This window comes from Empidonax traillii, unplaced genomic scaffold (genome assembly GCF_003031625.1).
Source record: "Empidonax traillii isolate 1590-97213 ecotype Southwest subspecies unplaced genomic scaffold, ASM303162v1 scaffold6:size4315531, whole genome shotgun sequence".
Classification (NCBI taxonomy): Eukaryota; Metazoa; Chordata; class Aves; order Passeriformes; family Tyrannidae; genus Empidonax; species Empidonax traillii.
In genome coordinates this window covers 3127213-3142166 of record NW_020955199.1, presented here as the reverse complement: position 1 = coordinate 3142166, position 14954 = coordinate 3127213, and the positions used below count along the sequence as shown (strand labels likewise).

The 14954-nt window shown below is 38.5% G+C and overlaps 1 protein-coding gene across 5 annotated transcripts in view; it reads right to left on the bottom strand.

The window, feature by feature from the left end:
• Positions 1 to 14954, bottom strand: part of ATG10 (autophagy related 10) — a 63172-nt gene that overhangs the window by 20940 nt on the left and 27278 nt on the right. For all 5 annotated transcript variants that reach the window (XR_003570925.1, XR_003570927.1, XR_003570926.1 and 2 more), the window contains one exon: positions 2519 to 2645. Coding sequence is in view for 1 of the 5 variants with exons in the window: in XM_027881135.1 (XP_027736936.1) it covers positions 2519 to 2645 (127 nt within the window). In the remaining 4 variants the exon portion in view is untranslated. The remainder of the gene's footprint in view (positions 1 to 2518; positions 2646 to 14954) is intronic.

Genomic DNA, 14954 nt, shown 5'->3' with positions numbered 1-14954 from the left:
AGCGAAAACTGGCTGTCTTCACTATACAAGCTCCTAAGGATGCCAACCAAGCTGAAAATGACAGGAAAATCCCTCCAGCAACTCTACAGGGAGCATTTTTCCTAGGGCGGACTGTGACAGACCAAGTCAATGGGAACTGGACTCACATACAGTGGAAAAAAGGCAGGATTTCATCATTCTAGAAAAGTTTGTCAAGAGTCTGGCAGATTTGGACAGGTTGCATCAGCTGCTGTTAGAACACACAAAGTGAGGAAGTGAATACAACAAAACTATTCCACCAGGTTGAACAGAATTATTATTATCATCATCATCATTATCATCTAGGTCTAATGGCCATTGAACACACTGCCAGGAAGGAAGCAGAGTTTTGGATTCAAACTCCGTGTCCTGCTCCTGGGGAAAGCAAAACGGGGCAGGGCTGTGGAAACCCTGGCAGGATTACAGCTCACCTCCACCCCCTGCAACAGCTCTAATTAACAGCAGGATCAGTACGGACAGGACTCAAGGGAAACCATGAACGGCTCACAAAACACTGGTGAGGAACAGATTCTGTTACGTAACCTACAAGTAATGGTAGGAATTTAGACTGGGAAATTGAGGAAGGTGTCTGGAAAATTCTTCCTTGTTTATTTCAGATGAGGAATGCAGTAAGTATTGCTCGTTGTCTGAGAAACAAGGTGAGGAGCCTATCACATGAAGACTATTACCTCAAAGGAAAAAAATCTCAGGGCATTGCCTTGAATTTTCCTCATACCAGTAAAATACTCAGAAAGTAAAATTCTGAAGAGAACCCAGGTGACTTCAGGAAGTATCTAAAAAAAGCCCTTGCTTTCCATTGTGAAAGGTTCCCAAGAACTGTTCTAAAAGATAATTGTACTTGCAGGAACAATTACAATTCTGTACTGCAAGGGGAGCTGTTTGCACGTAATACCATGATTGTGCATTAGATCATCCTGGCTCCTGTAATACTCACTTCCAGCTATAAGGAGTCATGTTTCAACACCTCCGATTCCCTGATGCTGACAAGCTAAACAACTTGTTTTGTCTCTGTGAGCTCTTCTCTGGTGATTAACTGCTTATGGTGAATACTAATTATATGAAAGTACAGTACAGTAGAGATAGTGTCCTACTTCCTCTACCTGCAGCATCTCCGTCCTCTTCTTGTAGAGACAGTGAACTATTAATTCAGCAAAAATCAAGAAAATTACATTTTTCAGGACCACAAATAGGTTAACCTGCCTCTCACAGCAAAACTTCCTTTGTCCTCCTATCTGCACAATAAGTTTAAAGGCAAAACAATGCACATTTGTAAAAGCCTGTAATAAAGCTAGAAATAAATTTGCAGCAGGATGTGTGCAAATGAGTTCTGTTGGTGGTAAAGGCAGAGCAATGTCCCCAATTCCCCATGTCCCAGTCGGAAAATTTACCCCAAATTATCCATTCCTGAAACTGCACCTCAGACTAAAATCTTTCCACCAGGGAGTCTATGAGAATTTGTTCTCCAATTTTGAATGTGAAGTGCCTTTCAAAATGCCAACACTGCAAAATTAGAAACCATTAAACAATATAAGGCAGAGAGTGATTAAATCTACCAAACACATATAAAGCTGCTTAAGCTACTTTTTAATTAAAAAAGAAAAGATATCACTGGCAACATTCAGATATCTTTATCTAGATGAAGGTGAGATATTATGCAAAACAAAAAAGATGTAGATCACAGAATCATCTAGGTCTGAAAAGACCTCTAAAATCATTGAGTCCAAGCCTTAACCCAGCATATCCATGTTCAGCACTAAACCATGTCCCCAGGTGCCACATCCACACATTTTTTGAACACTTCCAGTGATGGTGACTTCACTACTGCCCTGGGCAGCCTGTACCAGTGCTGGACGCAGGCTTTGGGCAGTGAGGAAGAGAGCACAGCCAATGCCGCAGTGTGATCACTCTGTGTGTGCTGATTAAATAAGTGACACAAACAGCAAGCCTTGGGTAACAAGATGTATGTTTCACGAAGAAAAGATGATCAGTTAGTGCTTCCAGAGCAAGTTTAAATACAAAAACTCAATACCGTATTGGTATTATTTTATTTTCCCTTAAGCAGCAAATTTAAATAGAAAACAGCATACAGTTTTAAAGACATATTTAGACCCCAGCCTTTTGGCTTAAATTCAGGCTCCAAAGAAACACACAAGCTCTGGGATTATGCCCACTTACTGCGTGGCCCAATTCAAACGTGCAGCATTAAGTTTCTGCAGTCATTTCAAGAAAAGGAACAAGAAAAATGACCAGCAGTTTTAGTCAACCACAGGCAAGATGCCAGGAGCCAAAGTTCAGCCTCCCTCAGGCTGAGGTGATATCATCTACTCCACAGTCCTCAAGCTCTATGTTATTAAATAAACTGTTGAGCAGCCTCAACTCTTTCTTATTTTACACATCTGTTCCTCACTATAACACAAAAATCCATGTTTTTAACATCTACTGCATCCCACATATTTAATACACGATTGGTCGGTCTTACCTAAAAAGCATGCTCTGAAATAAAGCACAGGCACTTGGTAGCTGCTGGAGTACAAGACATGATACTCATAGCGAATCACTTCTTCTGTTGTACAAACTCCAGCTACTTGAGAATCATCCAAAGACTCCTAAAACAACAAAAATAAACAGGACAATACATCAACTTTTGTATTTGCATCAAGGGAAATTATCACAAATTCAATAAATGCACAGAACAGAAGTAATGGCAACTACCCCTTTCACAGCAGTACTCATGTAAATTCCCTAAGGAATTTTTCAACACTAGCAAGAAAACCACTGAAGTCCAAAACCTTCAAAGACATCTTACACACTAACTTCTACAAACTGTGAACTATGTGTAAGCATTTCCAGAACTGAGATCTTCCTAAAAGAAGACCTGAAATGTCTGAAAATCTTTATGGCACAGTGTAGGAAGATGGCTGGGGTTAAAAATAAGAGGAGACTAAGGATTATAGGGTAAAATGCAGATGCATCTCCCTGGACAGAAATACAAAGGTTCCCTATACAATGATAAGTAAGCATCTGCTATGAGGGGTGGAAGGGAGGGTGGTGGGGAGACACTATGGCCTCACTCTATAAAAATCCCTGCAGGGTGGGAACACAGAAGAACTTTCTGGTTCGAAGACCACACAGTACCTGTCAACCAAGAGACAGAGATGAAGTGCTCTGCAGCTGAGCCAACAATTATACTGAAATCCTTGGAATCCAACACATAAGCACCCCCATTAAGCATGTGAAGTGAGTTTACATCAATCAGAGATAAAAGTATTAATGACTAAAGTCACTCAAGCTCCACCTAACCTAAAGAGGTAGTATAAAAGTAAGGTGGGGATAGGGGGAAAATTCAGAGAAGACTCCACTGAAACTGCTGGTATCTGTTCTCTTCCCCCCTATAGGGGCCTATTGGATAAGAAACATATTCTATGTGCGCTGAATGGTGTTTTTTGGATCAGAGCCTGTGCTTGCTTTATAGGATATTAGCAGATAGCTTTGAACACATTTTTGCAGTCAGGCACTGCCACTGACGGCCCTGAACCTTATTAACCTGTCCCAGTTTGTATTAATAAAGAGTGGTATTCCATAAACTGTTACAGCGAGTCCTTCACAGCTGCTGGCAGTTGCCAGTGGTGGTTAACAGGTTGGGAAGACCCACTGAGGGGTCTCCACCCTGTTGGCTGAGCCCTTGCTGAAAAGGGCAGTCGAATCACTCTCCAACCCAATGAATCTATTCAGTGAAGGGTCCCCTCACAGGACACTGACAGACAGATTGGGCACAGGAGTCTCAGCTTCCCTGGGGCACCAACAGACAAATAAATCACTGAGGTTCAAGAAAATCTCCCACACACCAAGGATTGGGTAAACCCCCCCCTTCTTTTCACGTGACACACAGTAACTGGCACAGCAAAGTTACTACATCTGCATCTCTCCTTGTTACATTTAGTACAGAGCATTTTAAAAGTGTATCCTTAAATAATCTGGTTTTGCTTGCCAAAAAGACAATCAAATGCATCCACCAAAAATTCTCTGATCTGCTTTCTTTAAAGGCTTTTTGCCAGGGGTTGTTTTTGCTAATAATGCTTCTAAAACTGAGATATTTTTTTTTTACCTGTTAATGTATATTTCCAGTGTAAAGTAGTAAAGTTAGATTTGAACTAAATCAAAGGAGATGGAAGTAACTGCATTGAGATATACCCCAGCTGCAGCAAAGACTTCATAACATTTCAAATTAATATTCAAACAGTGCTAAGCACCCAGTTGTTTGGACTTTTCTAAAAACTGTCATTACTCAACGTCTCCGAAAATGGAACCATTAAATTAATAATGCCATTAAGATTAAATGTTAGAACAAACTTTCCAAGAAGACACTATGGGTGTGGACTTGTTCAGTGCTCAAACCCCCAGGTTTACATGCATGAACTAAGCAACCATAATGCCCCACAGGTTGGGTGTGCATTTCACAACTTGGCTATTGCCAAGCAGCTTTGAATATTGGCTTATGGTCTCTGTCCAAGCAAAATTAAAAATAAAAAAAAAAGACTGAACAGAAAAGAAGCAGCATCCTCTGAACACCATGCTGGCTTAACACAAAAAAAATTCAAAGCTATTTTGCATTTTTATCTCCCATCCTCACTCAACTCAGCAATGGATCAATCTATAAAGAAATATAAAAAATTATAAACTGTAACATGCAAAATATTTTCAGGGTTTTTCCTGGTGTGATTTTCCACAGTTTTAGAGTATTTGACAACCAGATGCTGCTGAGGCACATACATAGAAGTTCACAAATGGAAAGCCCAGAGCTTGGGAAGCTGCAGACCAAGGAACTGAAGGTACATTTTTGGACACTAAATGAGTAGCTCGCAGATGGTCACAGAACAGAAGTTTCCTGGGAAATTCTACATGGGTGCAGGAATGGTTGATTTTAGCTTATAAGGGAACAGGCATCTAAAGCACTGAAAGGGAACATTAAAAAAAGTGCTCTCTGTGTTAACCTAGTTTTACAAGCTGCATTCTAGGAGATCCTGAAGACAACATGCCAGAAGGGACAGTGGTGATTTCTGTACCCAACTTCATGGGCCAGTAAAGTCTGGTGTGATATGCCCAGCTCCCATGTACATGTGTAACAGACTAAGGAAGTCTTTTCCTCCTCACACCAGTCATATCTGCTGTCAGATACAAAATACACCTTAAATATATATATATCTCAAGGAAAATAAAAATTTCTCCTTTACAGTATGCTGAATGGCCTTTACAGTTGATCAGGGCTTCAGTGAGAATAGCAAAAGAAAAACCCAAAAGCAGCCCAAAAAGCTGCAAAAAAAAAGCAGCCTGTGGAAAAAAGAGAACAAAATTAAAATAATGCAGCTACAGATTGGCTTTCACGTGTGTAGGGGTGGGGTAGAGAACGAGTCTGTAGCCAGGACCGATAAAACATTAAAATTCACAAAACTCACTCAGACCAACCTCCTGGAATCAACATCATGCTGCTTCTCAGGCATTAATGTTTCATCAGATATCATGGCCTTGCCTATTGCTTAGTCACCAGCTTGTCCTGCCTTTACAGACACTTCTGCAAATGGCAAAACTCCCTGTTCATGTATTCAATACTATTGTTCTAGAAAAAAAAAAAAGCTGCATGTATGCACTGCTTTAAGGATAAAATGGCTAATTTGTGACTATTTTAGATCTCCATACAAAGGCAGACAGCTGACTCCTTCTTAGGGTTACTCTAATACCCTTTCCACTCAGTAAACAGCAATTTCATGTTTTCTTACATAAATAGGCACATCGTTGATGTGCAATCCTGTACTTTACAGTCTCTGTAAGTACAACACAAAGTACTTTTGCAGGGAAAGTACAATTTGTAGCCTAAAAGTTTAGATAGTATCTCTCTGGCTGATGAGATGAACTTCGCTGATGAGATAAATAAAATGAGTACAGTCATTTTATGTGATCTTTGGAACATATAAAAATCTATGCATGGCTGAATAGAGCCTGGAAGCCCCAGGGAGTTTTCATATTAGCCCAAAAGATTTGGTTTTCAGTATTTAACCAAGTACTGATAAAGCCATAAATATAAAACACAGGTGTAACTTATTAATAAAAAACCACAACAAAATGCACACCCCCTAATTTTTACATGTCATTATAGCCTATTATATTTTTTCCTTGAATAATTCTTCTAGTTGCCTATATTATTGTCTCTTTTTTTTTTTTTTGAGCTAATGCTGAATTATTTTAGTTACTGTATTAGACAATATCAAAATCAATTTTAAATTTGGAAGATTCCATAACTGCTGCAAAACACTCATACACATACACACACCATAAAAAAAATTCATAATTTTGCTTAGAAGTTCTAAAGACAAAACAAGTGCATCTGCCTTAAATAAAACTTAGTTTAAAAAAAGGTGTTTTAACCAAATTGCAAGAATTAAAAATGCTATGAAGAAATTTATTTCTCATTTTGTTTTATTTCTGCTTTTCAAATTTGCTTGCATGCTTGCCATGCTTCAAATTAAAAATGTGAATCCCGGACTGACTGAAGGTTTCCCAAAAAAACTGGGAAGTTTTCACTGGGAAGAAGCTGCTACTCTATTGCTCTCAGGTAAAATCATTTACTAATGAACTATTGAGCACATGGTTAGAAGGAATGTACGTATTAGAAAAATTATACATCGGAACTACCTAATTAATTACATTAGTTCCATCACAAATGAATTACCCTTGATTTTAATTGATATAAAATTGTCCTCAACTTCTAAGTATCCTCTAAACAAATTATGTCAATTTGTTCCTTTTAAAATGCTAAATTATTTAAATCAATAGATAAGAAAGGATGCCACGTTGTCATTCCAAAGGCAAAATAACATATTTTTACTATTTCTATTCCTCTTGAGGAAGTAGGCAAGTTTAAAACTCCTGGTAACAGGTTAATTTGACAGCAGGAGAGAGTTAACAGTGTGTTTGGATCCTCCTTGGTGGCACCTGTGCTCTGCAGGCTGAGAAGCAGCAGGAAGGCGTGGCTTAAGGAGATCATGAAGGAAAGGCAAGGCAGGCAGGGTAAACTGGGAAAGTGACAGAATTACCTAATAAAATAGGGATTTTTCTCTGCTGACACCAAACATATCCCTATTTCCACCTACCTGCTGAGCCAGACTTCCTTGCTCAGCCCAAATTCTCTTTGAAATGAAGAAGAAGACCCTTTTTTGGGGAAAAGCTAAGAGAATTGGTTTTAAGGAACAGCACATTTCTCCTGGATCTCAAATCACTGTTGACTTTCTTCCCATTTCCATATCCCTCATCTCCTTTCTTGCTGCCCTGACCCCTGTTTAATTCTGCTGCAGGCCAGGCTCCAGGAAGATTCTCCTGCAGGATTGGGAAGAGGTGATGCAGGCACTGCTACTTCTAGCACTGGTTTCGGTGTGAGGGGGGATTAGGAAGCTGAGATTAGGAAGCAAATTCTACTCTATTGCTTGGAATGCATTTACACTTAATTTCATTTCAGCCTCTAAAGCTGAAAACAAATGTATGGTTGCTCCTTTCCTCAAAGAGCTGCCACTGAAATACAGGAGCTTTAAGGGAGCAGGTCCTCTCTCCATTCCATACACTTACTCCCCTTGGCAAACAGGGAGATCTGAACACAAAAACTGAATGGTAGGACAATGTTCAGAAATAATTAAATCAGAGTTTATGGCGGAGGGTGTGGTTGTACAGTGAGATTGTATCTGTACTCTTTATTCCTCCTGGGTGTTCCCCACAAGCATTCGGACTGCGCCCCACTTTCTTGCCTGCAGCCCCCACAGATCTAGTCTCTGCAGGTCATTTTTCTGCAGGTTTTGGTCCCTCCTGTGCAGAATCTCAAGTCATCCCCCTCACACACACCTCAAACCTCCAGATCTGATCCTGCCTTTCCCTCCTGCACTGAAAACACCGTGTGGAATCGCAGTGGCCAGCAAGGTAATCCCAGGTGGAGAGGGAGAAACTGAGTACATTAAGTGATTGTTACTGTTTTCCATTCACTATGCTCAAACTTACAGCCTCTAATCAAAATTAGTCCAGTGTACCATGGCCTGTAATAATTTAAGTGTAATATGACTGGTGTACAAAAGACTTCACCACCAGTTGCATCATTTTTATACATGCTGATAAATTGCTCTTTTATGTGAAACATATGTGGGGAATCCAAAAATGTCCAGGTGCTTTCCGATGCTGCCATCATCAGTGACAGATGAGGCAAAAGGAGGATAACAGAAGTGGTCTGAAGCATAACGAAGTTATTTTATGGATTTATTTTCTGTGTGCAGCTACAAAAGCCTCCCCACTATCCTGGCCTTACTGCACTTCAGTCAAACCAGTGAAGAACCTGGTTAAATACTCATAACAGAGAAAGAAAGTGGCCCTAAAATAATTTGGTGGTGCCTGAAATACCATGTCAAAAGACCCTTCTTTTGGAAGATACAGTTACCTTGAAAAGCCACTATGTCACCAATGGAAAAATTCAGAGGTGAGTTAGGGCAAACAGCTAACTGATCCCTGAAAGACGTCATTTTCCAAAGGGAAGTCTTCTGACTGAATTAGCACCCTGACCCTGACACTATGAAAGCATCCAGTCATCATTAGGATGACTATTTCTCAAAAAAAAATTTCTCCACACACAAACTTTTGTCATTCAAGGAATACCAAAACACCAAAACCAAGACTTCCACCCCAAAAAGACATGGTACATAAAACTGCAGTAGTTCCTAATGCATTAACAGTCATTTCTAACAGCTGGAAATTAGATTTGACTTTTGATTGCCTCAAAACCACTATCACAAGTGAAAACAAATTCTTTTCAAGCAAAAGATGCAATGGACTGTGAAAACAGAACAGTTGTGAATTTTGTCTTCACATAAAGGTAGTGAATTGCTACAAAATCACTCTTCATTCTTCCCAGGTTGTCACATACAAAATGCAGAATTTGGTGGCTTTTCTCCTCCCCCCAGAAAAACCATTTTCTCTTCTTTTAATGTAGAGAATATTTCTAACAGAGCTGAAGCACCAAGGCACGCTAGGAAACCTCTTCTGGTAGGAACAAGGGCAAAGCTGGGAGGAGAGGCAAGGAAATCAAAGGAGCAAGAGGGATATGGCCCAGCAGCTGAGGGAGCATGGACTAACCTGGACCACCTGAAATTCCCAAAAAGAAGGTGCACTTGAAGCTATGGACACACACCTTGCAGAAGATCACAGGAGTCTCACCTGTAACCTGTAGGGATTCAATTACTTCCACAACTTCCTACCAATATTCTCTGCCACTGTTACTCCTCAGAATTAGGAATTTATGGCAGTCCTTCTTCCCATGGAAGTGTGGTGAGATACGAAACAATTGAAGATGGTGATACCTGTACCCTCTCTTTTTTGCCACTTGCTTTTCAGTCAGAATCATAGCAATCAAGGTGGAAAAAGCCCTCCCAGCCCATTGAGTCCAACCTCCAGCTGATCCCCACCTTGTCATCCAGCCCAGAGCACTGAGTGCCACATCCAGTCGTTTCTTGGACACCTCCAGGGATGAGGACTCCACCACCTCTCTGGGCAGCCCTTTCCAATGCCTGACCACCGGTTCTAGCAAGAAATTCCTCCTGATGTCCAGGAACCTGACCCTTCCCTGGTACAGCTTGAGGCTGTTTCCTCTTGTCTTGTCCCTTGTTCCCTGGGAGCAGAGCCTGACACCCCTCACCAGCTTCCCCCTCCTCTCAGGGAGTTGCAGAGAGTGACCAGGTCCCCCCTGAGCCTCCTTTTGAAGGATTTTCCCATCATTTTTTCATTATCTTGCATTTCTACAAATTGAAGTAAGTTACTACTTGAGGTTAAGTACTATTCCACAAGATTATTGCTTCTTTTGAACTGAAGTGCTTCCAGGACTGGGATCTGTGCTTTGTAATACACCAAAAAAAAAGAAGAAAAAAAACCTGCTATGCCATAAGACAACACTAACAGTTCAGCTGCATTTTAGGTCAGCTTTATTATTTTAGAACAAGGATTATTACTTCTTCTTTGAGAATCTCATTAGCAACTCAGTTTTCACCACGCTTAATTCAGCAGGGAGACTGACAGCAAATGCCTACAAACCTTTACTTTTTAGAAGACAAACTCAAATCTTCATTAATTTCTCAGATGGGAAACTGTATGAAAACGATGCCAAGACTGACAGACAGTGTTTAACAGTAATTCGAGTGAAAAACTTACAGACAGAAATGCTCAAATCTTCACAAAATCTGGCTTTGTAAAAACAAGAAATTCGAAATTAAGGATTACAATTAAAAGTGGCTGGGCTAGAGCCCACCCAGGACACTATAAGAGAACACCCATGACACTGGGACAGTGACTTACTGTAAGAAACATAATACTTGGATGCTGCCCACTTCAAAAACGAAATAGCATCCAATTAAATTAATATCTGTCAAAATGATACAACTTGAAAGTTACCTGAGATACCAATCTAAGCTTGTCAATAGACTATATCATATAAGCACAACAATAAGAAGCAATAGTCATAAACAATGTGGCTTAATTACAACTGGCATATCTGGATATGAGTGATCCAATTATATTAACTATATGTTAAGGCTAAAGCACATATGTTAACTCCCTTATTAAGAAAACAGAAAGATGACACTAAATCATAATTATCTATTTCAAATTCAAAATAATGTGAATTTAAAAATTTTAGCTATCACTCAAAATAATTACTAATTTACTCAAAATAATTAAGAAATTACTCCTAAAATAAAAAAAATCTGAATGTAATACACACTTGAACAAAAACAGTAGCACACTAGGATCCAGTGATTTCTTTTCTTTTTGGAAATGTGTAAGTATAATAAATATATATTTTAAATGGAACAGGGGCAGATCCTACCAAGTCAAGTAAGTTCAGCTTTTGCCCACTCTAAAAAACTGTTAATTGTATTCATATATGATGCATTACAGACGCATTTATGTTGTACTTTCTAATCACTATTACAAAGGAAATGCAAAGCTCAGAACTCAGACTGGGGCAAGTCAACAAGCCCTTCAGGTAATTTTTAAAACAAAACACAGTAAGAATATTCTAAATATTTACAACTACAATGTTATCAAATGTCACTGATCACAAACAGACCAAATGTATATTGGAGAGATTCATAGTGGTGGGAAAGTACTGAATTACTTCCTTACTAGTGTGATCTCAAACGAAAATTGCCACAGTGTATTGCATGATATTATTAATTTCCAGGGATGTGGTATATAATAGATCTCAATGCAAATTTAACCATTTGAAATTTGCTTTACAGTTCTTTAAAGCCACATAGAAAATCTGCATGTTTTTGTTTGGAATGAACCTTCTAACAGTCCCCATCTTCATTTAAACTGTTTTATTTGACCAGAAAGCCCAGTACAGAATTAGAATACCCCAAAATTTCCACTGCTGTATGTGGTGGAAAACACATGTAATGGTTAACACCATCATACAAATACAATGAGCAGACAACATCACTGTGGCAGAAGGTTTAAAAACACCAAGAAATGGTACAACTGTACATACCTACGCTCGGCCAAGCTCATGTACAGCATTACTACAGAAATTTTACACCTATTCAAAATCCACATAATGGCTGAGATGTTAAATAAATCAATTTAGCTCAGCTCAGGGAATTATTCATTCAGTTGAACTGCTCAGTACAAGGTGGAAGACCTGAAGAGCCTGTTCTGTATAAAAATGTTCAACAACCATACCTCATTTTTCTTTCAAACTTTTTAAATAACCTAGGTAAAACACCTCAAGCACTTAGCAAACAGTTCCCCAAAAAATGTTCAAACTCAACATCCCACAGGACAGGAAACAAGAGGCAAGGGAAGAGCTCATAATCGTACACATGTGCAGGGGAAGAGTGACAAATTTACTCTGACTCACAATGTTTTATCTGCTCTCATTTCCCTCAAAAGCTGCTCCATGGCTACCGGAGTTAATTCTCAGTTTTACTGAAGTACCTTAGTGGCTATTTCATACCCTTTTCCCCATTCACAGCTAACTGAAATCATAGCTAAGATGGTGAAGTATGTAATTGGTTAAATTGCTCTTGCTTTTCAAAGCCCAGATATTCCAAGTGTCCCGAAGGCATTTAATTCCAAAACAGGAAGCTGAAGAGCAGAGCACTCAATAATTCTAATCATGTGCAGATCTCTTGGAAAGTATTTTCCTAAACATTTGCTGAAAGAACCTTTTATTGTACTGCGTGCTGCTGCCTGTACCCCAAACAGGGTCCCACAGCAAGATAGTTACTACTTAAATTGTCTCTGGTTATGTAAAGGAATCAATCTAGAGGCGACCAAGACCATGCTATCCTAAATATTAAAATTCAGCCATGTGCAAAACAAAGGAAGGTGGGAGAGAAAAAGCAACTAAAAATACATTAATATATTTTTACCATCCTATATGACAACTTTATTCATAAGACAGAGGCTATGAATGGTAGTGTGCACCAAAATCAAAGACACAATTTAATTGATTTTCTTTTTTTTTTTTTGTAACTTTGCTTTATAGGTTTCTGCAACTCAACTGCAATCCCTGAAGGAATAATTTCATCAGAGTCAGGGTCTGGTGTCCATATGATATTTCAAACAGTACTGTCAAGTTCCCCGTTCCACAACGTTTCAGGTAAAGGAAGAACTCTTGAGTTTGTGACTTTGTTGAGTCTGGAAGTAACACATGAGCAGATCATGAATTTATGGCTGCAGAAAGTAGTTCCCAAGTACCAGGGTCTTTCATATGCTGCATTCTAGAGAATTCTGTCTAGTTTACAGAAAAAAAGGGAATTCTTTTTTAATTTTATTTCAATGTACATATTTCCACAAACATTTGTGTACCTATGCACAGCATGAGTGTAAATATGTGGAATTTTTCTTTTTACAGCAGACTTCTATCCCAGAGGACTCCACTTTGGATTTTGTGGAATCATAGAATCATTTATGTTGGAAAAGACCTTTAAGACCATCAGGCCCAACCATTAACCAGGATGTTTCATTGTTGAGAGGCATTCAAACAAAACTGGCCTCTCTTAACAAAAAGACACCATGGTCACTCATGCTTACAGTCATCTCTAGTACAGTTAGTTTAAAACAAGAAATCAGGAGAAAAGTGTTGTGAGAGATTTGCCTGTTACCCAAATAGAGAAAAAAACATGGGTGAAGAAATAGCAAAATATAAACAAAATTTAAAAAAAAAAAAAAAAAAAAAAAAAAAAAAAAAAAAAAAAAAAAAAAAAAAAAAAAAAAAAAAAAAAAAAAGAAAAAAAAAAAAAAAAAAAAAAAAAAAAAAAAAAAAAAAAAAAAAAAAAAAAAAAAACAAACCTGCAGGAAATCATGTTTCTAATATTGGCAAGACTTAATTTTTCTTAGATGCGACACTTGAATTATTTATTCTACCAAAAAAACCTGATTTAACAAATAAAAATATTTTACGTGGATTAACAAAGTTTTAAGATGATTTCAGGATAGCTGCTTGTGCAAAATAAATCAGACTAAGAGATTTCAGTTACATACAAGTATGAATACACACAGACAGGTGCATACATGATATTAAGCTTATTTGACTGTTGGGTCTTGCTCAAGCTCTCAAAAACAACAAACTGCAAGACACCAAATCAGCTGGGAATCTCAGACTGACAGAGATCACTGAAATTTTAATGCCTGGGACAGAAAATCAGAGTGTGCTCTGCTTTCTAAGATCAGCCAAGCAATTTTACAAGTTAAGGAAGTGGAGGTTAGTATTTTACAACAGGTCTTTGTATGATGGACAGGGAAATGTGTCCTGTCCTTCAACAACTAGGTGATTAGAGAACAGTATTTCATGGGTCACTCCTGTACTAAGTACCTGTCAAGAGATACTGTCCATGATAAGCCTTTCTAAACCTATGGTTAATGATTAAAATATTTGAGAAATTAAGGGAGATAATGAGTTAAGGCAGAAAAAATAAAATGGTGAAGGACTGAAATTTGGAAAAGGACTAAATTTATCTAAATCAGAAGTACTAAAACTGCCTCCAATTTACTCTCTGAACCACTGGGGAAAAAAAAGTAGGATAAAGCTACAGAGCTGAGTGAATAATCACATCACAAAGGATACCAAGAGCATGCAAAAAAAAACCCTATAGAGAAAAGGAAAGAGGTATGGCAAGCAAAAAAAAAAAAAAAGCTACGTTTGAAGGAGAAAGTAAGAACTATCAGAATTCAAGCTGGATTTACAGCTTTGAAAATGGCAAGAGTGACTAGAACCATTTTTGAAGGAAAGAAAAATGAAACATACAGAGCTATGTAGAAACTGGATTAAAACTTAACATTGGCTTGTCAAAGAACAAGAAAGACAAACGAACCTAATATCCTGCCCTGATAATTAAATTAGTGGACAAGGAAATGCAGGAGATTCAGCCTGGCTGCATGCAGCAAAATATTTGATACCAGGCCAAATGGGAAGTGGTTCTTCAAACTGGAGAAGATGGGGATTGTGTTCAAAATGTAATGCATAAGGAAGTGGTAAAGGGGAGAGAATAATGGGATGTGCTGAAAAGAGAATTATTGACCAGGAGATAATCAACTGGTGAAGCGCCTCCAAAACTGGACTGTACAGTAATCTTAGTTACAATATTCCTTAACGACCTGAGCAAAAAACAAGCGATTGTTGAACAACTCTGCTGATGGCACAAAGCTCAGAGGCACAGTCAATAGAGCAGGAGATGGAAACTGTGACAGAAAACAATTCCAAGTGAGCACTAGGGCACAGGGCAGTAGTGGACAATGGGCAATGCAGCAGATTGTTGACCTGTTACTAAAAAATAAAAAATTCAGAAATTCAAAACTTCGGAAAAGTTTTATGTTGTCACATTTTCAGTAGGATT